At 41.5% G+C, this 27,754-nt stretch overlaps 1 protein-coding gene across 2 annotated transcripts; it reads right to left on the reverse strand.

The window, feature by feature from the left end:
* Positions 1-240: 240 nt before the first annotated feature.
* On the reverse strand, positions 241-26,730 carry LOC134575698 (inactive pancreatic lipase-related protein 1-like). Of its 2 annotated transcripts, XM_063435060.1 has the most exons (14): positions 26,653-26,730; positions 26,370-26,512; positions 25,946-25,994; positions 22,411-22,565; positions 18,980-19,105; positions 18,738-18,872; positions 16,081-16,189; positions 4,559-4,678; positions 4,337-4,465; positions 4,125-4,243; positions 3,886-4,012; positions 3,469-3,580; positions 2,574-2,729; positions 241-467 (listed from the first exon to the last, which is right to left on the reverse strand). In XM_063435060.1, exons 2-14 carry the CDS (start codon positions 26,403-26,405, stop codon positions 404-406), a joined length of 1,437 nt encoding a protein of 478 aa, XP_063291130.1. In that variant the 5' UTR covers positions 26,406-26,512; positions 26,653-26,730; the 3' UTR covers positions 241-403. The 2 variants fall into 2 exon arrangements, with proteins under 2 accessions (XP_063291130.1, XP_063291131.1); XM_063435061.1 differs by lacking the exon at positions 26,370-26,512 and having other exon boundaries at positions 26,653-26,726.
* Positions 26,731-27,754: the final 1,024 nt, after the last annotated feature.

The raw sequence follows: 27,754 nt of genomic DNA on the forward strand, positions 1-27,754 counted from the left end.
TTCTTGAAGCCTTACATGCGTGAGGACGTCCAGTGTCAGTTAGGTAACTTTTTTTATACTGTACTTTTCTAAATAAACGTATGTTTCTATGAAAGCTGAAGTTTTATCCGTTTTGCAGCCCGTATAAACTTAAACCTTATTTATTTGGCCCGCGTTAGCCTTTGAGTTTGACAGGCTTGATATGGAAAATTTCACCAGACAGACAATCTTGCCATCTATGGGATGGCACCTTAATAAAATGCTGTCTTGTACTGTGTGTATTGTCTGTGCTTTCTTCGCGCTCTGCCGTGTTCGCTGTCTGCACTGTCAGCTGTCTGCACCGCTCTCTGTCTGCAGTACTTCAATGAGAAAACAAAAATTACGCAAAAAGAAACAATTTTTATTGTTAAAAAAACCACTAAACTCAAGCACAACGTTTGATTGTCTGTATTGGATCTTTGACTTTTTCGCTCCCACAGAAAGTATACCTGAGGGTAAAAAACACAATTTGTTCAAAGTCAATATTTGCTAATGTGAAACCATTGCGATAAAAAAGCATGACTATAATAACTTTGTCTAACACATGTTTCAATGCCAATATATATATGTTCTTACTTAAACAGTGAATAAAGACCCTTCTCACAGTTAGAGTTCTTATCTGCCATCATTCTGCTCGATGTGTATTCATTTTCAATCTTATTGAACTAATATGTTGTGCTTAAAGGGACACTTTGTGATGGTTAACCCGTTAAGGATGGAGGCAATTGTACAAGTTCTGATCAAAAAAAAGCAAAAAATGGCATTTGCGCTACATGTCTGCTCAGCCGTATTTTTGTTTTGTGTGGCATTTTAACTGTAATAATACTGTTTACTTTTACTGCAATAAATTACACATATTTGTACTTAGCGATGTCTTATGAGTACAACACTACCCCCATGTACAAATAGTATGTCGTGATGGGGTAGACACCAGGGGTATTCAAAATGGGGTATGTTTAGTGTTTGTTAGTAGCCATTTACTCACAAACCCTGATCAGACTTCGCATTCATTGTTTTTTTTGCATCTTTTACACAAAAACTGCACTTTTACTGATTATATCATTTAAATCACTCATTTGTGTTCAGCGAAGTCTCCCAAGTAATACAATACCCCACATGTACTGGTTTTATGGTGTTTTGGTACACGATTATATATATAGGGCTTACAAATTAAATTATTTCTGCCTGGGCTGTCAGGCAGGTCTCTCTGATTATTATTAATAAAATCCCTGAATTATGACACACACGATTATTTGTGTAATGTTATATATCCATATAATAGATATAATAAAAAAGCAACAAATGTAGCTGCACTCACGGACTTTTAGTTAAAATCTTCACTTGTTTATTGTTTCACATTAAAATGATCGACGTTTCAGTCCCTCATAGGGACTTTCCTCAGGATCAAGACATGTCCCTATGAGGGACTGAAACGTCGACCATTTTTATGTGAAACAATAAACAAGTGAAGATTTTAACTACAAGTCTGTGAGTGCAGCTACATTTGTTGCTTTTTTTCTTGGATACATTGAGCCCTGGCTGGCACCCGGCATTTATTGAAGTGTTACAGCTTGAGTGCAGGGATACCCTCTGTTTTTTTATATCTAGATATATATATGGCTCCTTAATAATTCATTTTTATCTCAGATTTCAGAAACCGAGAGACTGCCTGACAGCCCAGGCAGTCCCTCTGCAGCTCTTTGAGAGTAAACACATGGCCCTCGGGGGCCTAATTTGCCAAGCGGGACTGACTGTGTTGTCAGACAGTCCTCCTGAATCTGATCGCGGCGGAGGGATGAGTACCGCGGATCTCCTGGGGCTCAAAGCCAATGCGACGTTCTTTAAAGTCCATTAATATGTTGATGCAATTGAACGCTTTAATGGCCACAATAGTTTGACAATACACTATAGTCACCCGACACTTCATGTCAATGAACCTTGCCGGTGCAGTGGTCCATGTAGTTCTAACCTTGAAATGTAACATATTGCCGTTGGTACAAAGTTACATTGTCAGGAAGACAGCCACTGGAGGTGGATTTAACTCTTGCAGTCATTAAGTGCATTCTGCTCCGGACTGAGTAAAAAATAGAATTGGATGTGGCTTTTTGCCACACACGGGCTCTCTAATCCAATGCTTCTTTATGGGAAGCATTGAATTCAATGAGACTGCGGGTGACGTCAGCATGCTCGCTGACATCAGAGGTGGAGCTGGAGGCCACAATGTAGGAGTTTGGCACTGGAGACAAGGTTAGTAATATTAATTGAACTTCATTTTACTGAAGAAATGGACAGAAGGGAATCTATAGCCCGAAATAACAATTGTAATGTTCAAAACTATTGGTAACGTTTAAAATGAAAATATTCAGAGGGGACTGGACAAATGGCTGCTGTACTGAGCGTACCAGTCTTCTCACTAACTCACTGCTTAGAATGGGTTGCACAACATGTAATATGCAGTCACACTATCGCTGTAACAGTTGGAAGAGTTGTTTTGCTTTGCCAACTTTTTGTCTTGTTTATAAATGTGTTAACTACACGTTGGCTAGAATACTTACACCTGGCCATCTGTTCCATTCTGCACAGTGATCTTCTCAGGATACACTGATTTCATAGACAAGTTCATTGTGTAAAATGTAACTTTAGTGAGGGCTCCAACATCGGTCTGCACATCAATGAAAGCCGTGTATGATTTTCCGGTGCGGATGAATCCCCTGTGCAAAACACAAACAATCTGCATGTTACTTGTGTTCTGATAACACATAATACTGGCCCTGTGCAAGTTCAGTGGGGGATTCTGCAAGAATTGATATCTTTATAAAAACTACATTATCCATTGAAACATGCGACAAACATTCCCACACACAATTATTTGTTTTTCTTTCGTGAATAAATAACAGAAAATGGTCAGATTGTTTCAAAAGTTACTTTTAAAATAATACTCCACTACCCAAATACTAGAGAAAAATAACAATCACTGTTTAGTAGATATACTCAAATGGAAACATGAATGTTAATTCTGCATTTGGTAAAACTGCAGTTATCTTGTCTGATGTCTTTATAAGCTTACCCCTCCTTACCCCGCCCATACTTTCTGAGACTGTCCAATCACAGTGCAGCTCAATGAGAAGTCTTTGCAAGGCAGGTGCTCTGGGCAATTACTGCCTCTTGAGTTTATCTCCACTGAGCTAAACAAACCAGGAAGTAACAGGACCAGGTGTCTGATTGACAGCCAGGGGGGTGTAACAAGGTAAATTTATCAAAGTGATCTGTACTTTGTGTAAAATGAAAAATATAGGACATACTCTTCATACATATAGCATTTCAAGGATCAGGGATGTGTCTTTAAGTCAGTTATAATATTCTTTGTTAGTATTATGCAGAGATAATGTCACTTATTTTAAAAAGTACAGATAATATCCCTTTACACTATGTAGAGTTGTGTGTACCTACTTGTAAATTTGATGTTTCTCGGATGATTTCGATTTTCCAAGTAATTCAATCTGGAAATACCCAGACATGTAACTATCTCCTTTCATGTGGACAGTTACCTTGTATCTCCAGCCTGCAGTAAGTGAACATATATTAAATTAGATATAAATCAGAGTTCTGTAAACACGGATACTATGTTACCTGATTAAACTAGTTCATAATTATTTGGGATATTCAGGTGGCTCTTCATAAAGTGTTTGAGTTTCTCCTGATTTCTTTCTCTCTCTTTTTTTTTTAGTAAATTAAAGGCAAACTCCAAGAGTGATAACTTGCCGTGCTCTCTACTGTAGCTGTTGTGCCTGGATAATGCCTGGCAAATAGGAACTTGCAGATGTCCTTGTGTGTAAGGCTACTAAGTTAGTTTATAAGAAAACTTACGTGAAAAGGGTTTTTGGGCTCCAGTGTTCAAGAAATACTTTTGATTTCTCCCAGTGACTCCTTTATATGTATCTGCAAAGTGACCCATTAAAGGACAACCACCGCTGGGACATGGGAATCCAACACCCTGAGAAGAAACAGAGTTCTGTAGTTAGACACAATATATCATGGGCATTTACTCTTAAAAAATGCTCTTAAACATTCAGTTTAAAGATCAGTTTTTGTTGTTGATAATTTACCAGTTTGAAAGCTTCAAAGGATTTAGCTGGGTATCCAACAAACCCTTGTGGGGAGAGGATACTTTCAGTGTAATACTTGTAACTTCGGAGGTGATTACACGCAAACATATCACTAACTCCTAATGAAGAAAAAATGAATCATCAGATCACAACATTTCAAAATAGTCATAAAATTACCCAAACTTAAATACAAACATTTCCCATGTAAATACCTTCCAACATGTGGTCAATGTCAATCATTCTAATAACCGATTTCTTACTGCATCCGGTCATGTGCTCTCCTCCATTGGGAAAGAAATCCAGATGTCCAACCATTTCACTCGTTCCATAACCACCAAATCCTGAAACATAAAAAAGACATTCCACACATAATTAATATAATAAGACCATCCACATATAATTATTTCCAGTTATGTAATCCTTTCTATACCAACCGGCATGGGAAATGACTGAAGAACCATCTGTATGGATGGCATCAACAAAAAGTGCATCTGATGGATCCAGTCTGACCTCAGCTGGAGTTCCCTTGAAATAGGGCTCTGCCGGATCCAAACCTAGATTAAAGTAGGAATTATACTGGTGTGACATCCTTACAAATGAGAGATTTCTTCTTCAAATGAAATGCAAAAAATCTTTATTATGCTACTTCTAATAAAATATATAATATAATATAATATAATATGTGTTTAATAAGGAAATGTAATGTTTGGATAGAAATAAACACTAATGCAGTGAAAATCCTAAACAGTCTAGGTGTTATGTATTTCCCTGTTTAATTCCAATGAAGATACTGACAAAACCTGGACTGTTGGTGGTCCATGAAGACTGGGGTTGGGGACCACTGCTCTTGAGGACACACTGTTACATAGACTGAAAAGAGACATATGTTCATCAAGTTAAGCCTGTCTCACATCTATTTTTTTATGTTAATCCAAAAGAAGGCAAAAAACTCAGTCTGAAGCACTTTCAATTTTGCAACAAACTAGGAAAAAACTCCTTCTTGACCCCAGAATGGCAGTCAAGAAGCTATTGCCCACAATTTAGAAAATTGGCTCAGCCCTCCCCACACTCCATTGTAGACTTCCTAAACTCCGTTGATATCCCCAAATTGCATGATTCAGATGTCGAGACCCTTACATCACCGTTCACTATAGAGGAGGTGACAAGGACAATACAAGACCTGCCCAAACAAAAAGCTCCAGGACCAGACGGTTTTACCAACCTATATTACCAAACTTACATGACTATACTTGCGCCACACCTGACGGACCTGTACAATTCCTGTTACACCTCAGGACGTATACCTTCAGAAATGTTGACAGCTCACATCTCGATCTTGCCCAAGCCAGGGAAACCCCCAACCCACTGCCCAAACTTTAGACCGATATCCCTCATAAATGCGGATGTCAAAGTGTACGCCAAACTTCTAGCTAATAGGCTAGCCAAATTTCTACCTTCACTGATCCATAACGACCAATCTGGTTTTATCAAAGGCAGGCAGGGTTCCGATAACACCCGGAAAGTCTTGAATATATTCAACACACATGCAAGATACACATGACAAAGGTTTACTCTTAGCCCTTGATGCAGAAAAGGCCTTTGACAGGGTCAACTGGGAATACATGAAACAAGTTATGTACAAATTCGGCTTCCCAGAGGGCCTTGTCTCGGGCATCATGGCCCTTTATAATAAACCACAAGCGAGAGTATCCAATTCAGGCTCTCTACTCCCTTTGCAATAACTAACGGCACCAGACAGGGGTGCCCATTGTCACCACTGCTCTATATATTATCTTTAGAACCCTTAGCGGCATTAATACGACATCATGACATGATCAAAGGTGTGGACGTAGGGAAGAACACATTTTGTCTTTCCATGTTCGCAGATGATATTCTGCTCACGGTGAAAGAACCCGAACAATCCGTCCCAGCATTAACTCACTTACTCCACCAGTATGGGCAACTATCCCACTATAAGCTTAACCTCGGTAAGACTCAAGCACTTCCTATAAATTTATCCAGTTCAATGACAGCACGGCTTAAACAATCCCACCCCTTTGACTGGAGAACGACTGATATTACTTAACTAGGAGTGAAACTTGGTCCCTCCCCAACAGACGTATTTAAACTTAACTTCAAACCACTTACCCAGCAATGGAAGGCAGTTAAGCTCTCCTGGCTAGGAAGAATTAACTCGGTAAAGATGATGCTTCTCCCAAAACTTCTGTACAAATTTCGGATGCTACCGATTTATGTCAAACCGACGTTTTTCAAGCATCTCCAGGCAGTTCTCTCCTCGTTCATCTGGGAATCCCGCAAACCCCGACTGTCGGCGTCGCTTCTTCAGAGGCGCTTGGAGCAGGGGGGACTGGGTTTCCCCGATGTTTCTAGATACCATAAAGCGTCCCTCTTGGAGGCGGCGATTAAACTCCATGCCCCTAAGGGGACCTTCCAGGGGGTGGACATGGAACATGCCAAAGCACCTGGAGGCTCTCTGATCCCGATACTGTGGACACCTAAAAAGCTTAGGTCGCACACCCTTCATCTCTTTAACACCTCGATTCTAACTATTAAGCACTGGGACTCTCTACATCGCACACAACACAAACTCAATAGGTTTCACCCAAGAGCACCAATAACGGCCCTGAACTCCCTAGCTTCAGACTTGTCAATGAATTCTTGGGCGAAACAAGGCATTCATCACATAGCCGACACATACCACGATCACCGGCTATTGCCCTTCCCAGATCTTCAGGAAAAGTATGGCCTTCCTAACTCTTCCGTCTTCCAATACCTCCAATTAAAAAGCATTGCCACCTCTAAAATACTCACCAAAGTTGACATACCGATCTCCAGCCAACAACCCATGGATTCGTTCTATGACCGCTGCTGGCTCACACCTGCAAAACCCAAGTCACTGTCTGTATGTTATAACATGTTAACGAATAATATTGACACCAAAGCACCCAATTACGAACAACAATGGCAGGCAGAATACACTCCCTCGCCATCTGGTAAAGATTGGTTACGTTCTCTCAATGCGCTCAAAGGCATTACCACTTGCTACTCCCACTTAGAAGCTCACAGGAAACTAGTTTATCGATGGTACCTAACACCAAGTAAATTACACAAGTTCTACCCAACAGTTCCTGCAGAATGCTGGAGATGTGGAACAACAGTGGGCACAATGCTCCACATCTGGTGGGGCTGCCCCATACTAACACCTCTTTGGGGACACGTTAGGGACATCCTTCAGTTGATGAATATTACAGAGGTCAAACTCGACCCCTTAACATGCCTATTTTTGCTCCTCCCCACAACCATGACTAAACCCTATAAACAGGTGGCGATGTTAACCATCCTAGCAGCTAGAAACCTCATAGCGAATAGATGGAAACTCACCACCTGCCCTTCCAAACAACAATTGATGGACAAAATACACCTGTACTACCTCTATGAAAGAATGTCCAACACCTCCATTGCACAATCTGACAAATTCCAAGAAGCCTGGAAGCAGTGGGCTGATATATACACCCCCTAGATAATGGCACTCACAAAACACCACAGTATATTTAGCTAACGCCCTTCACGGAAATTCCCAAACATGCGTATCACATCTCTAACCGGCATATCAGCACCTCCAAAGAGTACGTTACACAAAACACCGTATGCAGATTATACAGCACGAAGGTACCTGAGGACTAGATGACACCACATAGGATGACACACATTCACTATCACATATATGACGTTAAGGTTCAGCGGGGCGCTTTGCTGCCCCCTTAAGTTACCCTTCATTACCCCCCTCTTCCTATCCCCTTCTCCCCCTAGCGACACGATTAACCTCTAAGGCCACACCCGACCGCTGGGGAAAAGAAACCACTACCTGGCTATCCCCTCGGGGGCCTTGGTCCTTCCTGTGTTGCTCTGTGCTGTCGTTAATGTATACTGTTACATAAACTGTTGAGGGACCTCTGCAATTACTCAGCTGATCTATGCAATGTTACAAGGTCTTAAAAAATTTAACCGCTTGCCCCCACCCTCCCCTCCCTTCTCTTTGTTCTGTACCCTCCACCTTTGTTTTATTTTTTATGTTATCATGAAAATTCAATAAAATTATAAATTGAAAAAAAAAATCTCTACAGACTCTGATAAAACCACCTGTTAAAGCAGATAATTCCACATCCTTATTGTTCTTACTGTAAAAATAACTTTCCTTTGCCTTAGACTAAATCTCTTTTTTTTCCAGTCTAAGAGAGCAACCTTGTGTCCTATGTAAAGTCCAGTTTGTGAATAGATTTCCACACAGTGTATCATATCCCCTCCGAGGCGACGTTTTTCTAACCTAAAGAGATTTACATTTATTAACCTTTCTTCATAGCCCGCCACTGCACTTTTACAAGTGCCATAATGTCCTTCTTAGAACAGGTGCCCAACAAATTTGCACGGCATATCCAAGGTGTGGTCTTACCAGTGATTTATAAAGAGGCAAAATTATGCTTTCATCCCGAGAATTAACACCCATTTTTATACATGACAATACTTTACTGGTCTTAGCCACTGCTGATTGACAGGTTAATTTATGTATTTTGTAAAAACAGATATTCGTAAAAATGTCCCATACGCAAAGTGTAAAATCAATATTTTCTATATCTTCCTTATGGACTGTATTTATAATGAATAATCAAATAGTTTTACATAAAGTGTTACATGAGACAAGAAGAACCCTTCAGAATCCACATGCTGACTGTCACATCCTGCTCTGTTCTGCGGAGATGTCTGGCCTTGGCTTCTGGTATCCTTTACTCTTTTTACAATTCGTGTTTAGTTTTTCTTGGTTTTTCTGGTTTTCGATTCCATGTCTGGTTTTCTTTATGCTGAGTTTTCTGGGTTCATTCCTTTATTCCGTTCCTGGAATTCCCAGTCTCCTGGATTCCTTTAATTGTTTGTTTCATGTTGCCACACCGTTCCTTTTCCATGAATCCTATTTGTTTCAGTCTGTTCCTGCAGGCAGATGCTTCAAGTCCTCTGCCCTTTCTTGCAGGTAAGTGCTGTGTGTGTTTTATTATTGTTCATTTAGTCATGCATATCTAGGCAGTTAGGACACACTGTATTTGGAGTACTTTGGCGCAATGGTGGGCTCAGTGGCGTACATACCAGGGTCGCAGGGGTCGCGGCTGCGACCGGGCCCGGCCCACCAGGGGGCCCGGCCGCCCCTGCGACCCGGTATGTACGCACTGGGCCAGCCTCTTCTCCTGGGGGCCCCAGGAGTCGGCCACCTCAGGGCCCCCCGAGGCTGGCCCTGCTTACACCCGGCGGGCAGTCAGGCTGGCCGGTGCGCGAGGGAGCACTCTCCCCTGAGTGCTTCCTCTTCAGCTCCCTCGCGCACCGCAATGATACTGGAGATGGAAGATGACGTCATCTTCCGGCGCCGGTATCAGTACGCGGCGCGCGAGGGAGCTGAAGAGGAAGCACTCAGGGGAGAGTGCTCCCTCGCGCACCGGCCAGCCTGACTGCCCGCCGGGTGACCGTCCCCCCAGGAGCCCAGCAGCACCACTGGACCCCAGGGAATCCCCTCAGCTCTCCAAAAGGTAAGGAGGCTGGGGGGATTAAATAAAAAAAAAAAACATGTGTGTGTGTGAGTGTGTGAGAGTGTGTGTGTGAGAGTGTGTGTGTGAGAGTGTGTGTGTGTGAGAGTGTGTGTGTGTGAGAGTGTGTGTGTGTGAGTGTGTGTGTGTGAGTGTGTGTGTGTGAGTGTGTGAGAGTGTGTGTGTGAGAGTGTGTGTGTGAGAGTGTGAGAGTGAGTGAGTGTGTGAGAGTGTGTGAGAGTGTGTGAGAGTGTGTGAGAGTGTGTGAGAGTGTGTGAGAGTGTGTGAGAGTGTGTGAGAGTGTGTGAGAGTGTGTGAGAGTGTGTGAGAGTGTGTGAGAGTGTGTGAGAGTGTGTGAGAGTGTGTGAGAGTGTGTGAGAGTGTGTGAGAGAGTGTGAGAGTGTGAGAGTGTGAGAGTGTGAGAGTGTGAGAGTGTGAGAGTGTGAGAGTGTGTGAGAGTGTGAGAGTGTGAGAGTGTGAGAGTGTGTGTGAGTGTGTGAGTGTGTGAGTGTGAGTGTGTGAGTGTGAGTGTGTGAGTGTGTGAGTGTGTGAGTGTGTGAGTGTGTGAGTGTGAGTGTGTGAGTGTGAGTGTGTGAGTGTGAGTGTGTTAGTGTGAGTGTGTGAGTGTGTGAGTGTGTGAGTGTGAGTGTGAGTGTGTGAGTGTGAGTGTGTTAGTGTGTGAGTGTGAGTGTGTGAGTGTGAGTGTGTGAGTGTGAGTGTGTGAGTGTGAGTGTGTGAGTGTGAGTGTGTTAGTGTGAGTGTGTTAGTGTGAGTGTGTTAGTGTGAGTGTGTTAGTGTGAGTGTGTTAGTGTGAGTGTGTTAGTGTGAGTGTGTTAGTGTGAGTGTGTTAGTGTGAGTGTGTTAGTGTGAGTGTGTTAGTGTGAGTGTGTTAGTGTGAGTGTGTTAGTGTGAGTGTGTTAGTGTGAGTGTGTTAGTGTGAGTGTGTTAGTGTGAGTGTGTTAGTGTGAGTGTGTTAGTGTGAGTGTGTTAGTGTGAGTGTGTTAGTGTGAGTGTGTTAGTGTGAGTGTGTTAGTGTGAGTGTGTTAGTGTGAGTGTGTTAGTGTGAGTGTGTTAGTGTGAGTGTGTTAGTGTGAGTGTGTTAGTGTGAGTGTGTTAGTGTGAGTGTGTTAGTGTGAGTGTGTTAGTGTGAGTGTGTTAGTGTGAGTGTGTTAGTGTGAGTGTGTTAGTGTGAGTGTGTTAGTGTGAGTGTGTTAGTGTGAGTGTGTTAGTGTGAGTGTGTTAGTGTGAGTGTGTTAGTGTGAGTGTGTTAGTGTGAGTGTGTTAGTGTGAGTGTGTTAGTGTGAGTGTGTTAGTGTGAGTGTGTTAGTGTGAGTGTGTTAGTGTGAGTGTGTTAGTGTGAGTGTGTTAGTGTGAGTGTGTTAGTGTGAGTGTGTTAGTGTGAGTGTGTTAGTGTGAGTGTGTTAGTGTGAGTGTGTTAGTGTGAGTGTGTTAGTGTGAGTGTGTTAGTGTGAGTGTGTTAGTGTGAGTGTGTTAGTGTGAGTGTGTTAGTGTGAGTGTTGGTGTTTGTGTTAGAGTGTGTGTGTGTCTGCTAGTGAGTGTGTTTGTGTGTGTGTGTTAGTGAGTCTGTTTGATGTCTGTTAGTGAGTGTGTGTTTGTCAGTGAGAGTGTATGTTTTGTAAGTGAGTGTGTATGTATGTCTGCCGCTGAGTGTGTCTCTGTCAGTAAATGTGTGTGTCTGTTAGCTAGTGTGTATGCATTTGTTCGTGAGAGTGTGTGTATGTGTGTGTCTTCAGCACTTACCTTTCTCCAGCGCCGGACTCCCATGGCGCTGGGGATCCCTCCGCCTCTCAGCTCCGAATGCGCATGCACGGCAAAAGCCGCGCACGCATTCAAACCGGCCATAGGAAAGCATTACTCAATGCTTTCCTATGGACGTTCAGTGTCTTAAAATGGCGGAAGCGCCTCTAGCGGCTGTCAGTGAGACAGCCACTAGAGGCTGGAGTAACCCTCAGTGAAACATAACAGTTTCTCTGAAACTGCTATGCTTTCAGCTGCAGGGTTAAAACTAGAGGGACCTGACACCCAGACCACTTCATTAAGCTGATGTGATCTGGGTCACTGTAGTGGTCCTTTAAGTGTGTGTGCATCTGCATGCACTGGCGTACATACCGCGGTCGCAGCCCTGCGACCAGGTGCCCGCCGCCATGTGTTGCTGCCCCGGCCCGCGCAGAGTAAGCGCGAGGGGGGGGGGGGGGGCCCACGGATCAATTTTCGCACCGGGGCCCCATGGGTCATGTGTACGCCACTGGGTGGGCTGCATATATCTTGGCCATTTATGTGTGTCTAAATCTCAAATGTTTTACATATATAGTACTTAGTTTTGTCTCCTCTTGTTTTGCCTTGTATCTCTTGTCTTGTTTTATTTTGTCTTGTATTCCTAGTTCATGTACAGTCCTGTCATGTCATGTCCTGCTCTGTTCTTGTTTTCCTCATGTCTTGTGTACATATTCTGGGTTCTGCTTTCTGTCCTGCTCCGGTTCTGGGTTCTCCTAGTTCTGTCTTGTTTGGTGTCTATTCTAGTCTTTCCTTGCTTCTGTACTGGATACATATCTGCTGCAGAGTCTCCCTATTCAGATCCTGGAAGGTCTGCTTCTTGTCATCTGGCACCTGGGATCTACAGAAGCTGCATCAGGGTCCTGGTATGTGGCCGCATGAATGCTAGTGCTCAACACCAGGGGGCGTGCAGTTACCCTGCACCAGGTCCTGATAATCCATTTCCACACAGTGACTCCTACTTTCAACATCAGGCATACTGGGTCCCGGTCATTGGAACGCCACCCCTGACACTCTGATCCTATTGTGAACAAGTAATTTTAATGAGGATTGTTGTAGTGGGGAGGAGGGCCGAGGAGATATCCTGGCAAGATGGGAGTGGGAACCTGAGGGCACAGTACACGCCGTATCTCGAAGAGGGACAGGCGGCCACGTTTATAGAGGATCCCCAGGTACAGAGTCATATGACAATTAAATATCCCAGATAATAACTGTGGGGGTAGCTAATGTTCCACGAGATTAAATAAATATGGAAGATAGTCTATAAAGATTTAAAGAAATTGGGGGAAAAGGTGAAGAACAAACCAAAGATTTAATCTAACGGCATTATGCTGTATTACTGAAGAGGGATTATCCACTTTTTCCTAGACCTCAGTGTTAGACTTGCTCTAGGAATAAATATTACTACAGACCTAATCAATAATCTGATAAAACCTTTAGGTTAAAACATTATCAAACAAGATCATAGCTGCACTGCATAGTTCTGCCTTTTGTCTTTCTATATAAAAATCAAATAAAAGAAATGTAAATAGAAGGAAAAAGAGGAAAAAGATAAGAAAGGGAGCAAAAGGGAAAAAAGGGGAAGGAAAGAGAAGAAAGAATAAAGGGCAAAAAAAGGAAAGGAGAGAAAAAAAGAAAGTGAAACAAAAGAAAGGGAAAGAGAAAATTATTTTCTCACTGTATCATTTCCTCTTTGGACTACCAGCAACGGCATCTAAGAGAACTCAAGAAAAGAAAGATGATTCCAAGAATGACAAAAAAGGTCAAAAACAAGAAAAGAGGTTAGCATCTTTTTTTCCCAATACAAGAAAATTCAGAAATGATGGAAAAAGACAATGCAGACTCCTCAATGACACTGTCACACGGCACACAACCTCCCGAAGTGGAAAGAAATAATCTTTCACCAAGTTTGTTTTAGGAATTTTTGGATGTAGTGCGTAAGGATCTTAAAAGTGACATATGAACTACGAAATCTATTCATACTGTAACTGCAAGTCAAGCTGAATGGTTTCACTGATATTGATTGTTTGATTTAAGGATTGCTCATACCTAGACAAAGAGTTTAAGCACATTATGTAAATGTTTATTATGATTCCTAAGAGAAAATAGAGAGAGGAGAGTTAAAAAGGAAGGGGTTAATTGTCAGAAAAGAATATTTAAGATATAGATCGTTTCTGTGAATCACTTATATGGGTGGATGTATTAAACGTTTCAATAATTAGCAGGAAACAGGTGATCGGGAAGAATATATTTTTCTCTCTCTCCCTTTCTCTTCTCTTTTGTTTATTTGTCAATGATGTATTTAAATTAAATTAATAAGGCACGTGATTTAGTTTTATATCACTTGATGTTAGCACTTTTGTTAAGGGGCAAGGAAAGTAATATTTCCCAGATATTTATCCTCACAAAGTATTGTATATAGATTATAGCATATATAGTATATGGGAGGATGGTTTATCTCTTAGAATAGTAGTGTAACCACTTTCTTTGATATCTATTCACTATATAGAATATGTTAATACTGGTTTAATCAGGAAATATCAGGAATAACATTAACAATTAGGTCACTAAAATGTTAAATAATAGAATCTCCTAAATGAAAATCATTTAAACACGAAGTTAAGCTTTTTGTTTTTTTACTCCTATACTCTCCCCCCTTCCCTTCCTCTGTATAAAGTATAAGGTATGGAAAAGAGGGAAGGAACAATAAACTTATGACACTTTAATACTGAACATAGACATAAAAGGAAGGGCTGTAAGTTGAAATAGGAAAGATAAAGTTAAAGGTATTGGGGGATAGATGAAATGCTGTGGGGATGGGGGTGGGGATAGAATATACGCCTCCTCACCTTCCTATCCAGCCCTCCCTATGACTACTTTAGTGAGTACTCAGGACTTGAAGACAGATTTATTATTTTAATAGGGCAAATAAATGGAGTAGACTATACTCTGGTGAACATTAACTCAACTAAAAAGCCCCCATCAGGTTATTATCAAAAGTTTTAATTTTGGTGGACCCGGTTCGCAAAGGATTCACGTTAATGGCGGGAGATTTTAACTGTGTGGCAGTCCCTGCGTGGGACAAATTTTTGGGTTCCAAACAATTGATAAGAATGTAGTAAAACAAGCTGCGGCCTTGTTTAGAGTGTGTAAGAAACATGAACTCTATGACTGTTGGCGACTTTTTCACCCAGATGAGTGGAACTATACCCATAGATCTATTCCACACAGTTCAGCAGTGAGAATCGATATGGTTTTGGGTAACAGTAGTCTGGTGAACTTTATAAAAACTATTAACATCAGAGCTAATACATGGCTAAGACCATGGCTTTATGGTAGTAGACTTAAAAGAGGAATAAAAGAGATCACCTCCGTCATGGAGATTGAACAAGACCCTATTAGACTTGAAAGATAATACAGACTACATTAAGAAGATGTCAGAATTATACTTTAAAGAAAACGTGTCAGAGGAAGTCTTCTCAAAATGTCTCTGGAATATATATAAAGCAGTAACCTGAGGGTAACGGATCAAATTGGTTAGTCAGGAAAGACGTAGAAGGGGAATACACTTGCCTGACCTTTTTATTAAATTTTATAATTTATAAGCAGAAAATAAGATTATTTTTACTATGGAAAACATTTCAGCAAGAATAGAATATAACATGCGTAAATTGAGAAACGATATAAAAAGACCATATGTTGTCATCATATTAAAGAAGCAGAATGCTTAACATCAATAAAATCCTATAGAATCTCTCCCAGAGCTCAGGAGAGAATTTCATATATATAGTAGTAATTCAAACTACAATTTAAATGTGAATAAAACCATCGTTCTTATTAAAAATATGGACAATCTCCAATCAATAAAAAAAATATGAGTTTAGGTGGACAGTTAAAGAGTTCCAATACTTGGGTGTTGTAATGACTTCAGATCCCAGGGACACAATGGAAGCTAACTTTTTGAGGCTTATTAAGTCCACCAATAGGCTTTTAAAAGAATGGAGATTTTATGAGATCTCCTGGTGGGGACGGGTAAATACCATCAAAGCGTATATTATTCCAAAATGGGCATACTTATCTTGTATGCTCCCTCTATCACTTCAAAAAAAAAAAAAAATGGTTTGATAGAATCCAATCAACCTTTACAAGTTATATTTGTTCCTGCCTAGAAGGGGTTTTTAAGCTGGAATTGGATATCCGTTAATTAAGGAGAACTACAAATATGATTGCAAACATACATAAATTACAACTAAAGGAATCAATGGTTCAACCTTGGTATACAATGTAATCTAATAGAGTGGGTATAGATGACTTATCTTTATTATGGTGCGATATAGGCAAATGTAAATATAATATAACGGAAGACAAGTACATCTACTAAGTGCTCACACTGCCTGTCTACTATTTTAATGTTGATTTGAATTTGGAAGATTCTCTTCGTGTTGAGCAGCCTTTTTATAGGGATTTTATTATTATTGATCATTATTTTTACGCACCGATTTGTGTTATTATTAAATTTGTTGAGCCCTCTTGTTATATTTACTTTTTAAATGATCTTTATACAGTTAACATACCAGTAATTCTCCCAATTCCTGGCATCCTTTTTCCAACCTCTCCGGCAGCATGTGCGCCCAGACTGTGACCGATGACGTGCACTTGAGAAGGAGAGTAGCTGAAATTTTTCTGTAAAAAAATAAATACAAAATAAATTTAAAAAATTGCATGAGGCTAAACAAACATAATCGGTCAATCAGAAATACAGTATAGGGGGCCAGAACCAAGCAGCCGAGCGGAATGGCCGCAGTAAAAGAGAGCTCCAAGCCGCAAGTACTAAAATACTTTCCTACGTGGCCCTCTACCAAGATGGGACAGGCACCATGGGTCGAAAGACCAAGAAAAAAAGTCTGAGAAGCCCCATATGGGCTTAAGCATCCGCAACTTATGGTGGCAGGTGCAAGGTGCGACAGGGCCCAAGATGGCCTCCTACCCAGAGGCCTACTCCGACCTCTCGGATGATATATTACCTGTTGACAGGAGCGGATCCAAAACATAATCTGGGGAGTGGCACTGGTAGGTTATTTAAAAAAATCTAGGCACAATAACCACTACAGCTCTATGTAGTGGTTATGGTGCCATGAGTGCATGGTGCCCTCTCAGAATAATTAGTTAAACCGTTTTAGAACAGTAGGATATAGGGGCAGTAGTGTGTGTGTGTGTGTGAGGGATGCAGTATGTGAGGGGGGCACAGAGTGTGTGTGTGAGGGGGGCACAGAGTGTGTGTGTGAGGGGGGCACAGAGTGTGTGTGTGAGGGGGGCACAGAGTGTGTGTGTGAGGGGGGCACAGTGTGTGTGTGTGAGGGGGGCACAGAGTGTGTGAGGGGGGCACAGAGTGTGTGAGGGGGGCACAGAGTGTGTGAGGGGGGCACAGAGTGTGTGAGGGGGGCACAGAGTGTGTGAGGGGGGCACAGAGTGTGTGAGGGGGGCACAGAGTGTGTGAGGGGGGCACAGAGTGTGTGAGGGGGGCACAGAGTGTGTGAGGGGGGCACAGTGTGTGTGAGGGGGGCACAGTGTGTGTGAGGGGGGCACAGTGTGTGTGAGGGGGGCACAGTGTGTGTGAGGGGGGCACAGTGTGTGTGAGGGGGGCACAGTGTGCGTGAGGTGGGTACAGTGTGTGTGAGGGGGTACAGTGTGTGTGAGGGGGGTACAGTGTGTGTGAGGGGGGTACAGTGTGTGTGTGTGTGTGTGTGAGGGCTGCAGTGTGTGTGTGTGAGGGCTGCAGTGTGTGGGGTGGGAATATGTGGGTGGGCAGTGTGTGACTGGGAAAGTTATTTAGTGTGAGGGTAAGGCGAGGATTTAAAAAAATATATATATGTGTGTTTTTTAAATTAAAATAAATAATCTTTAGATATTCCCTCCCTTCTTACCTTTTTTGGGGAGGGGGGGGGGATCTTTCTCAATCCCTGGTGGTCCTAGTGGTGAGAGTGAACTCTAGCAGCTGCCAGCTGCCAGCAAAGTGCCTGCAGACTGGTAAGGGAGATTTCTGATCTCCCCTCCGGTCCGTAATCCACATAGCAGAGCCAGCGCTTGGATAGCAACGGCCCTGCAGGGGAGAGCATCAGCTCTCGGGGGGAGAGGGGACAATTGCCCTGTTGCCCCCTCCTTTATCTGACACTGCCTGTTGATCAGGTGGAAGTCCCACGGGTCCAACAACTACTGGCACCTCTGGGTTCGGATGCTACACTGGTGACAGCCGTGGTACTGAAGTCACTTTTAGCTAATCAACAGAAACATTGACAGATGTGGCAGTGCTCCATTCTGACATCCAAGGCCTGTCAGGCAAGATGGGTGCCTTACATTTACATCTCTCCTTAGGAAACATGATATTTAATACAGATGGTGGTTGGCATGCACGCTGGCGGTCCTTCTAAGCAAACAAATGAATCTGGTCCATGACCTTCCAGAAGTGACAGCTCTGTTAGCGACAATGAACCTACCTCAAGACTCTCTAAAAAAAGTGTTGGGTCCAGAGCACCTACCCGAGCTGTGCATTGCTGGAACCCAGAGGATGCAATCCCATTCACCCCTTGGAGGTCTGCACCGGACTGCTATGTGGCGTTCAGAACTTGAATCATCTAAAGTGACTGCCTAACCTCCACTCAAGTGGTCTTCTTTGATAACTTTTATTTTATTGTAGTGCCCTTGCTTAGTTTTATTTTCCACATTACATACATACATACCTTACACTTTTCAGCTGGACTGGTTCTAAGACCAACTCATTACCTAATTTTTGGTGGTTTAAGAGCATATCCCAGTGAGCATTCCCTCAAATAGGTGTTAAATAACCGTGGCTCCGCTACAGCAGGGACTGACGTGTGCAATAAACAGGAGTTATTCTTGAAGAATAGTGCCCATACGTAATTCAGCAATGTTAGTGATATCTTAGACGTACCTAGCCCCAAACCCACATATACTCAGCATGTCACTATCCACCACAAAATGAAAATGTATCTCATAGGTTGTGGTTTAGGTTTAGGCACTTCTCTAATGTTTTGCACAAAATGTTGACGTACGCGCTTAACCTTCTTGCACACGTATTTGGTCTGATTGTACCTATGATTTCAACTAAAAAGAAATAATAATTAAAAAAAAAGAACTACAGTACATGTTATCATAAGTTAGTAACGGTTTTATGATAAAAACAGTTTTCAGAGAATTAAATGTAATTACATACCACTAGAATGTCAATAAAATGGGCGACTACTGCTCCCACGACACGGACATTGTTGGAAGCCTGGGTGTAAACTGTGCGCGATCCACCACTCCAGTCAACACAGAAACAATTCACATCCTCCACTTGTAGCATTGCCTAAAATTAAGTAGGTTTTATTTCAGTTACAGACAGACATTCTCCTTTAGATGGTGTGAATCGCTTTCTCATTAATAAATTCAGTAAATAGTAATGGTGACACTTACCTTGCATATATCCTGCAGCCACATGTCCTTCCCATAATCAATAAACCCATGGATAATGAATCGAGATTTCCGGGTGGACTTAAAACTCGATGCTGAAATTGTGAGTGGACTTGAAGCAGTAAGCAGCTGTGAAAAGCGGTTTATAGAATTATATTACAACAGTGTATAAACTCCTGAACTAAACACCTATTAATCTACCCTAAAATGGAAGCAGTGCAGGGACTACTCTCCTAAAATGTACCGAGCTGCCCTGTGGGATTTAAAGGGAAACTCTAGACACCAGAGCTACTACAGATCAAAGTTCCTGTATACTCCGTGATACAGACATGGCCTGATCTGAGTAAAGACAGTGTTTCTATTGCTGCCTAATGCCACCTCAACTGATAAATTCCACTATGAATCCACATTAGCAGTGGTTGCAGGGGGAATACAGGCTACAGTGGGTGCAATACATAATGGGGCTATAGTGGGTGCAGGAGGTAACAGGGTATGCAAGGGGAAAGGTGCTGTAGCTGGTGCTGGTGGTGATATGGCTGCAGTGGGTGCAGGTTTATAGGGGCTGTCGTGGGTGCTGGGGTGGGTTAGTTGACTTTAGTGGGTTAAGGGATTTATAGAGGCCGTAGTGGATGGAGGGGATATTAGTGATTTTTATGGGTGCAGGGGGTAATAGGGGTGCAAGAGGCTGTAGTGAGCAAGGGGCAAAAAGGGGCTGTTGTGGGTGCATGGGGTAATAGGAGCTGTAGTGGATACAGGGGGTATTAGTGGCTATAGTAACTACAAGGGGTAATAGAAGCTGGGTTGGCGCAGGCAAAATAGGGGCTATGGGGAATGTAGTGGGTGGAGGGGGTAATGAGGGCTGTGGTGGAGGATAGGAGCAGACATTGGGTAGGAACTGTGATATGGTAAAGGGCAGTAGTGAGGGGATATTTAAAAAACAAATACCTTAAAAAGGGTTTAGTCCACTTTCCTGAGCCATACGTTTGGCCAGAGAGGGGAGAATCCTTATCCCTGGTGGTCGGGTGGAGCAGACGTTAGGGGTAGGAGCTGTGATGGGGTATGGGGCAGTAAGAAGGGGATATTTTAATGAATACATTTAAAAAGAACAAAACAAACTGTTTATTCCTTACTCTCTGAGCCTTACTTTTGGCCAGGAATGAGAGAAACCTTATCTCTCATGGTCCAGTTGGAGAATATGCTTGTGTTTGCAGAAGGGCACAGATAAATTGGCAGAGAGGCACACAGAGGGCAAGGCACAACACAGGGGCCTCCCCTTGGCCCCTGTAGTGACACCTATGCCCCACACAGACTGGAAGTCTGCTGAGGAATACACCAGTCAGAGGATTTGCAATGAGATGTAGCACAGAACAATGAAAAGGGGCAAGGCAGGCACACACTAGGTCCTAGATGTTGACTGAATAAGAAGGAAACCTTCATGGCTGTCTGAGAGATGTTGGTGTCTGAAAGACTTGGCATCTGAGTGACAGCCAGGGAGGTGTTTTTGCTCCAATTATAAAAGTGACATTTTCTTTTGAAAGCAAAGATTTAATAATCTGATACCAATGTGACAGACTCCAGACACATAAAGCAGTTCAGCAAGCAATATATGGAGTGTTCCTTTAATTCCCTATCACAGGCAGCACAAACTCAGCAATGTTTCACTATGGTATGACCTCCGACTTCCGTAACACAGTATTGTAATATTTAGAAGATTTTAATAACAGCTGGTTGCTCCAGATGGAATTACGACTGATGTTTGGGATCAATAAGAATGGATTCCCCCATTTCTAAAGTCTCCTTAATGTGGGGTTTATTTCTTTTGGATCTGCAGCTACAATAGGGATGAATGAAGAGCTGGTTTTGATGGACTAGTCCGTATGCAGAGAATGCTATGTACTATTGTGGGAATGAAAGCATGTAAATGTATGTCAGCATATTTGTATTTTGGGTTTAGTTGTCATAGTAATAATATATGAAATTCATATTTTGGTTTAGTATTGTTAGTGATACTATGTTATGTATGTATGATACCGGCCCTTTAATAACTTCACTGTAATGAAGAAATATTAATCCTCTATTGCCGAAATAGAAACATATTAAACAACGTTAGGATGAAATATCGTAGATTTATAATTCCCTTCGAAGCAGAAGAGAAAATGTGACACATTGTTTCAAATCATTGTATTTTTACTTTACACATAAACATGCAATATTTAGCTTTAACCCCTTAAGGACACATGACATGTGTGACATGTCATGATTCCCTTTTATTCCAGAAGTTTGGTCCTTAAGGGGTTAAAAGTGTTTTTAGCTTTAATTTCTAGAACCCAATCATTTCTGTCTTTAAATGACTTCAACTTTAGAAAGGGTAATGACAGCTTGTGGGTTTTAGGAAGTTATATTGAACTGATAGCCAGACCAGTAGAGTAGCTGGAAGGGGTAGAGGAGGTCGCCCACCATGGGTGGCACTTTTTGAGGGTATGCCTCAAGTATGGGGCCAATGGTCTGCCACAGGGGGCCCAGGAGGGTATCTTGAAATGGGCACTTATTTACCAATGCAGAGTAGGCACCTACTGACCCTGAACAGCAGGTGCCTAGTCTGTTGAAATATACCAGGGTGGAGAGAGGAGACCGGCAGCGAGGGAACACTGATATTCACTGATCCCTTGCACGCCCTCTGTGGTGATACTGGGAGCCAGAATACGACATTGCTCCAGTCCCAGCATCACTAAACAGAGCGAGCAGTGAGGAACTGGAAGATTGCAGTAATCCGAGTAATAAAACATGTTATGAGACTGCAGGCGGAGAGGGTTAAGGTGGACAATTACCTCCAACACCAAGAATTAACCAAAAACTGGACCCCAGGGAGAGCACCCACACTGGCTCTACCAAAGATTGCTCAAAAGGCCAAAAAATAAAGCCACAAGAGGGGCAGCAAACTGAGAGACCGCCCTGGGCGGTAAACGCCATTGGGCCACACCCACAATTAGGTGGTCAACGTGATGGGAGCGAGGCCACATGGTCGAGAGACATCATTTTATTTCAATCAGATTTATTATCCAGCATGTGTGATTCTTTCTAAACTTTGCCTTATAATGTGCCAATATGATAATGATGCAGCAATATGTCAGAGTTTATTCAGTTCGATATGGATATGTTTTTGTTTTTATCGTCACTATGCAATACATACAGATATATGAATTATGGAAATATTGTTATTGTTATGTCCAAAATGTGTTAAAGTTCTGAAAATTGTTGCAAATATGTAAAAGAGGAGGAGGAGCTACCAAAGGAATGTGCCTGCTAGTTCCACCAGTTTCCATGGTGATTGTCCCGCTGGTAGCACTTTAGACCACTTTCCAGAACACAAATATTTTACACATAAACCCCATATCACTAATCTACCTGCGGTCTGTGACACGTGCACCACTTACCTGAAATGATTCTGGGTTTTCCTTAGTATGTAGCAAGAAGCGAGTGTTAATGCTTTCTGGAGAGGACGGTAAGCGGGCGATTGGCCTCTGTAGAGTTCCTGACCATGGTTTATCATCGGTAAAACATCCAATGTCACGATAGCAGACCTCTCTCCCTGTAACGAGACCAGAATGGCTTCTTTATTTTACACATCAACCACCCATGCAAATACAATATAACTGTAGACATAAACCATGATAGAAACAGATTAAAGATGGGAGAGATAATTTACTCAGCGTGAGATGTAAATATAACATTTATCCATTCTAGGTCCACGTTCATGATCTCAGTCAATATCCTCCACTAAAACCTGCCATTTATTTTTTACTATTACCTGCTAATTTTCTTTTTATTATTAATTGCCACAAGCATGCACAAAAAAATAATTACAGGTTTGAGAAACCATTCTGACCCGAAAGAGAAGAGCTCACAAAATGTATTTCACATAGACAGCATCACGATCCGAGTAATAAAACACGTTATTAGACTGCAGGCGGAGAGGGTTAGGGATCACTGCAGTGATCCCTCCAACTTCAGGAATTAACCAAAAACTGTTACCCCATCCAGACTTTCACAGTTTTCACAAATTAAAGCTGAGCACAATCAATCAGTTCTCTGCCTAGCAGGGGTTTGGTGGAATATACAAACAAAAGTTAGAAGACAGTGAGTACAATCCACCGCACTCTACCCCAAGGTAATAGTGCCGGGTGTACCCCTTTATCTTCTGTACTGCAAGGAGACTCCAGGGGCTTAACCACAGCGTCAGTAATATTCACAAAACAACAAGAATGCTACTGGTCTGAGTGCAGATGAAGCCCTGAGACCAGGAACATTCACTGGATATATATATATAGCAATGTAGAATCCGTATATCAATGTACTGGCTAATAAATCAAAAAATAAACAAATTATGAGACCTTAAAATAAGTAAAAAATAAAGTATATACAAGTGTAGCTAATGCAACTATGCATCCAGGATATAGGCCAGGAAAGGGTAACTCACATATATGTATAGGGATGTGATATAACTACTACAGAGATACTTTGGATTTGCAATTATCTTCTTTCACCTGTGAGTATAGACTCTGAGATTTAGCCTTATCTAGTATAGGGTTACCAAGAGGAGTGCCCTGGATATACCAGGGTTAGGGGTAATACATTGGGATTGATTTTTCATTTTTAAGCCAGTTTTCCAATAAAGATATATATATTTTTACGTGATATCACATCCCTATACATATATGTGAGTTACCCTTTCCTGGTCTATATCCTGGATGCATAGTTGCATTAGCTACACTTGTATACACTTTATTTTTTACTTATTTTATGGTCTCAATTTATTTTTTTATTTATTAGCCAGTACATTGATATACGGATTCTAATATATATATATATATATATATATATATATATATATATATATATATATATATATATATATATATATATATATATATATATATATATATATATATATATATATATATATATATATAATAAATAAATTGACCTGGTCTCAGGGCTTCATCTGCACTGAGACCAGTAGCATTCTTGTTGTTGTTTTGGCAGAATATACCATTCATTTCGTGTGTTTCACTTTTATCTGTTCGGGAGTTGTAGTATCAGAACACTCGGCATTTGACTCCCGAACGAGGAACTCCCTGGTACCCTATTAGAACCTTCTCACCTTGTAACCTAAGTGCGAAACAGCAAGGAAAGTAATTCATGAATGCGCTCCCTGGGTGGCCGCCGTTTCGTATAACCGAACGCACGTGGCCAGCAAAAGAATGGTGGCCATTTTTGTCTCCTGGACATGGGCAGCGGCACTTGGTCATCGAGTGCCTGGAACTCTTTTTGGCTAGGCACTCACACGACAAAGTTATACCGCTGCCTGTTCTATTTCCCGACCAATTATGTGAACGACGTTCTGGAGATGGGAACTACCGACTGGGGGGGGAGCATTCGTACACCGAAATCAAGAGAATCCCTTGCATGGTTTTCGCACAGGAACCCCCAAACAGAGTTTATCAGCATGTTTAATGGTTCCAGTCTGGCTGAGAGACGTAATTAGCGGAGGGAATCAGTCGGATATGTAGTTTATTACAAGAAATTAAACTTAGCACAAGATAATAGTAATGGTATGATGGTTTCACTATCGGTCATATTTATTGTGGAATTATCCGTGCAGGAAGCATTCAGAAGGAGCCTTATTGCCAATCACTGCTGTCTTATAGAAGGAAAGTTGGAACATGTGAGCTCCTTGTACAATAAACTAGACAGTTACATAGCTGAAAAGAGACTTGCGTCCATCAAGTTCAGCCTTCCTCACACATGTTTTTGCTGTTGATCCAAAAGAAGGCAAAAAAACCTAGTCTGAAGCACTTCCAATTTTGCAACAAACTAGGAAAAAAATTCCTTCTTGACGTGACATTTTACTGTTACAGACAAGTATTGCAATCTTACACTAATTGAATAATGTACTATTAATCCAATGTTATATTGGTTCAAAAAAAGTAATGCTTGCATGAAAAACATATTGTATGCAATCGCCTTTCATTTCCCAATTAAGGATGGCTACAGCAGTTTAAACAAATCAAAGAATGGCAAAAACAGGGTCACTTTAAATTATTTTAAAAGATGCCAGCGCCCTCACAATGGGAACAAATTGCTAAATCACTATTACCGCACGAAGAGATTAAGGAATCTGGATGAAAAAAAATATGTGAAGCTCTCAAACCCTCCATTTAACAAAGAAAAGCTTACTTGCTCCAGCCTGTATGTGTTGAATGGTGTCTCTTTTTATGATGGTGTATATCCTGCACTTGGTATTGAAATAATGAATTAATAAAGACAATTGTAGGTATGGGATTCACCTGGCGAGAAGAGCTTTTCAATAAACCCTTTTACATTGTTCATGAAATCAGACAGCAATTACAGGGGAAATTGTCAAACTTTCTTCTGCACAGAATATTGAATTAAGCCAGAGTTCAGGGCTTACTTTTGAGATAGAGATATATGGCATTCGCTTTCCAAATTCCGAGTCCTACACTGCCAGACAGGCCTAAAATGTACTCTCCACTGCAAGCCTGAGGAGTCTGCGGCACAGACCTGGAATAATATTTACTTGCCAATGGCTAGGAAACTACGGGATATTGTGAGGGATATATATATACACGTGTATGTATATATATATATATATATATATATAGATGTACACAAACAAAGCACTCAGTATTTATCCAATAGTACGGTATGGGTGCTAGCCATACATTATGGAACAAGCATGAATGAAGGGGGTGCGTGTGCGTGTGCGTGTCAAATGTTTTTGGTTGAAATAACTCAACAGCCACCCCAAAATACCTGTATATAATACCTGTATATAATACCTGTATATAATACCTGTATATAGCATAATAGATTTTTCCCAAAGATTGTCATTGAAACACTTTGACAGCCTGGATTCCTATAAGTAATGCTTACTGAATGATTCCTTACCTGTCACAGCCCATACTAAGGCAAGAACTGTCCACAAAGCCAACATCATCTAGAAAGGAGAGAGAAACCAGAAACTAATTAATTGATTGATCGTTTGATTGATTGATTGATTGATTGTTACATGTGCATGCTACAAAAAAAAAAACCATAGCAATGTGATATAACAAGCATTCCTGCTGAATGTTAGACATATAACAATTAACAATAATTTCTTCATAAAATATGTGCATCTGTGTGTTAATGCGTATGTATATCTGTGTACGTATATGTATGTTGCAGTGTATGTATGTATGTGCATACTTCCAAGCAAACACCAACACAACATGCAAACACACTCCTGCATGCTAACACAATTATTACATACAGACACACCCCTGTATTAAACACAATATATATGGAACATGGGGGAGGTGGTTGCACTCACCTGAACATGCTTAAATGGGGTGCTGCTGGGGGCCATATTATACAATACACAAGATCCAGCGCACTCTCCTATCTACTAAACAGCAACTTCAATGTTGACAGATTTTATTCGTTTTTAAAAGGTTTTGTTTAAAAACACCTTATCTAGGCAAAAAATAATGGGGATTTAGTTACATTATATGATCATACATTGCATAAGCCTGCCACAACGTCAATGTACCCCATCTTTGGCAGGTCCTACTCTCACAGTCTAATGTCTGCTCTTATGAGATTAACCCACTTACTTGGGGAACAAATTCCATCTGAGGCTCTCTGCAGTACAAGGCTAAATAGGGACCTGAGATGAGGAACCTGTGACAGGGAGGGGTGCAAAACCAAGGAGTTGGCTAGACTCCCAAATATATATATATGGAACATGGGGGGGTGGTTGCACTCACCTGAACATGCTTAAATGGGGTGCTGCTGGGGCAAAAAATAATCAGGATTTAGTTACATTATATGATCATATAATGTAACTAAATCCCCATTATTTTTTGCCTAGATAAGGTGTTTTTAAACAAAACCCTTTAAAAACTAATAAAATCTGTCAACATTGAAGTTGCTGTTTAGTAGATAGGAGAGTGTGCTGGATCTTGTGTTTTGTTTATTGTATAATATGGCCCCCAGCAGCACCCCATTTAAGCATGTTCAGGTGAGTGCAACCACCCCCCCATGTTCCATATATATATATTTGGGAGTCTAGCCAACTCCTTGGTTTTGCACCCCTCCCTGTCACAGGTTCCTCATCTCAGGTCCCTATTTAGCCTTGTACTGCAGAGCGCCTCAGATGGATTTTATTCCCAAGTAAGTGGTTAATCTCATAAGAGCAGACATTAGACTGTGAGAGTAGGACCTGCCAAAGATGGGGTACATTGACGTTGTGGCAGGCTTATGCAATGTATGATCATATAATGTAACTAAATCCCCATTATTTTTTGCCTAGATAAGGTGTTTTTAAACAAAACCTTTTAAAAACGAATAAAATCTGTCAACATTGAAGTTGCTGTTTAGTAGATAGGAGAGTGCGCTGGATCTTGTGCATTGTTTATATATACACAAACACCCTTCATTCAAAAGCCAACACTACACACAAGTACACCACTATCTTCCAATGGCAACAATACATACAAATACACCCCTACATGCGCACATACATGTGGCATAGAATCATTGTAATTGTACAATACATGGGGATCTACATTTTGGCCACACTTGCACTGAGGGGTTAGGGAGGGGGACTTTCTTGCTCCAGGGCCCTCTCTACATTAGTTGCATCACTGAACACTCCCTATAGTTTTTGACTATAACAAAAGCCATTCAAGTGAAAAAAAAATATTAACAAGCTTT

This window comes from Pelobates fuscus, chromosome 10, assembly GCF_036172605.1.
Source record: "Pelobates fuscus isolate aPelFus1 chromosome 10, aPelFus1.pri, whole genome shotgun sequence".
Classification (NCBI taxonomy): Eukaryota; Metazoa; Chordata; class Amphibia; order Anura; family Pelobatidae; genus Pelobates; species Pelobates fuscus.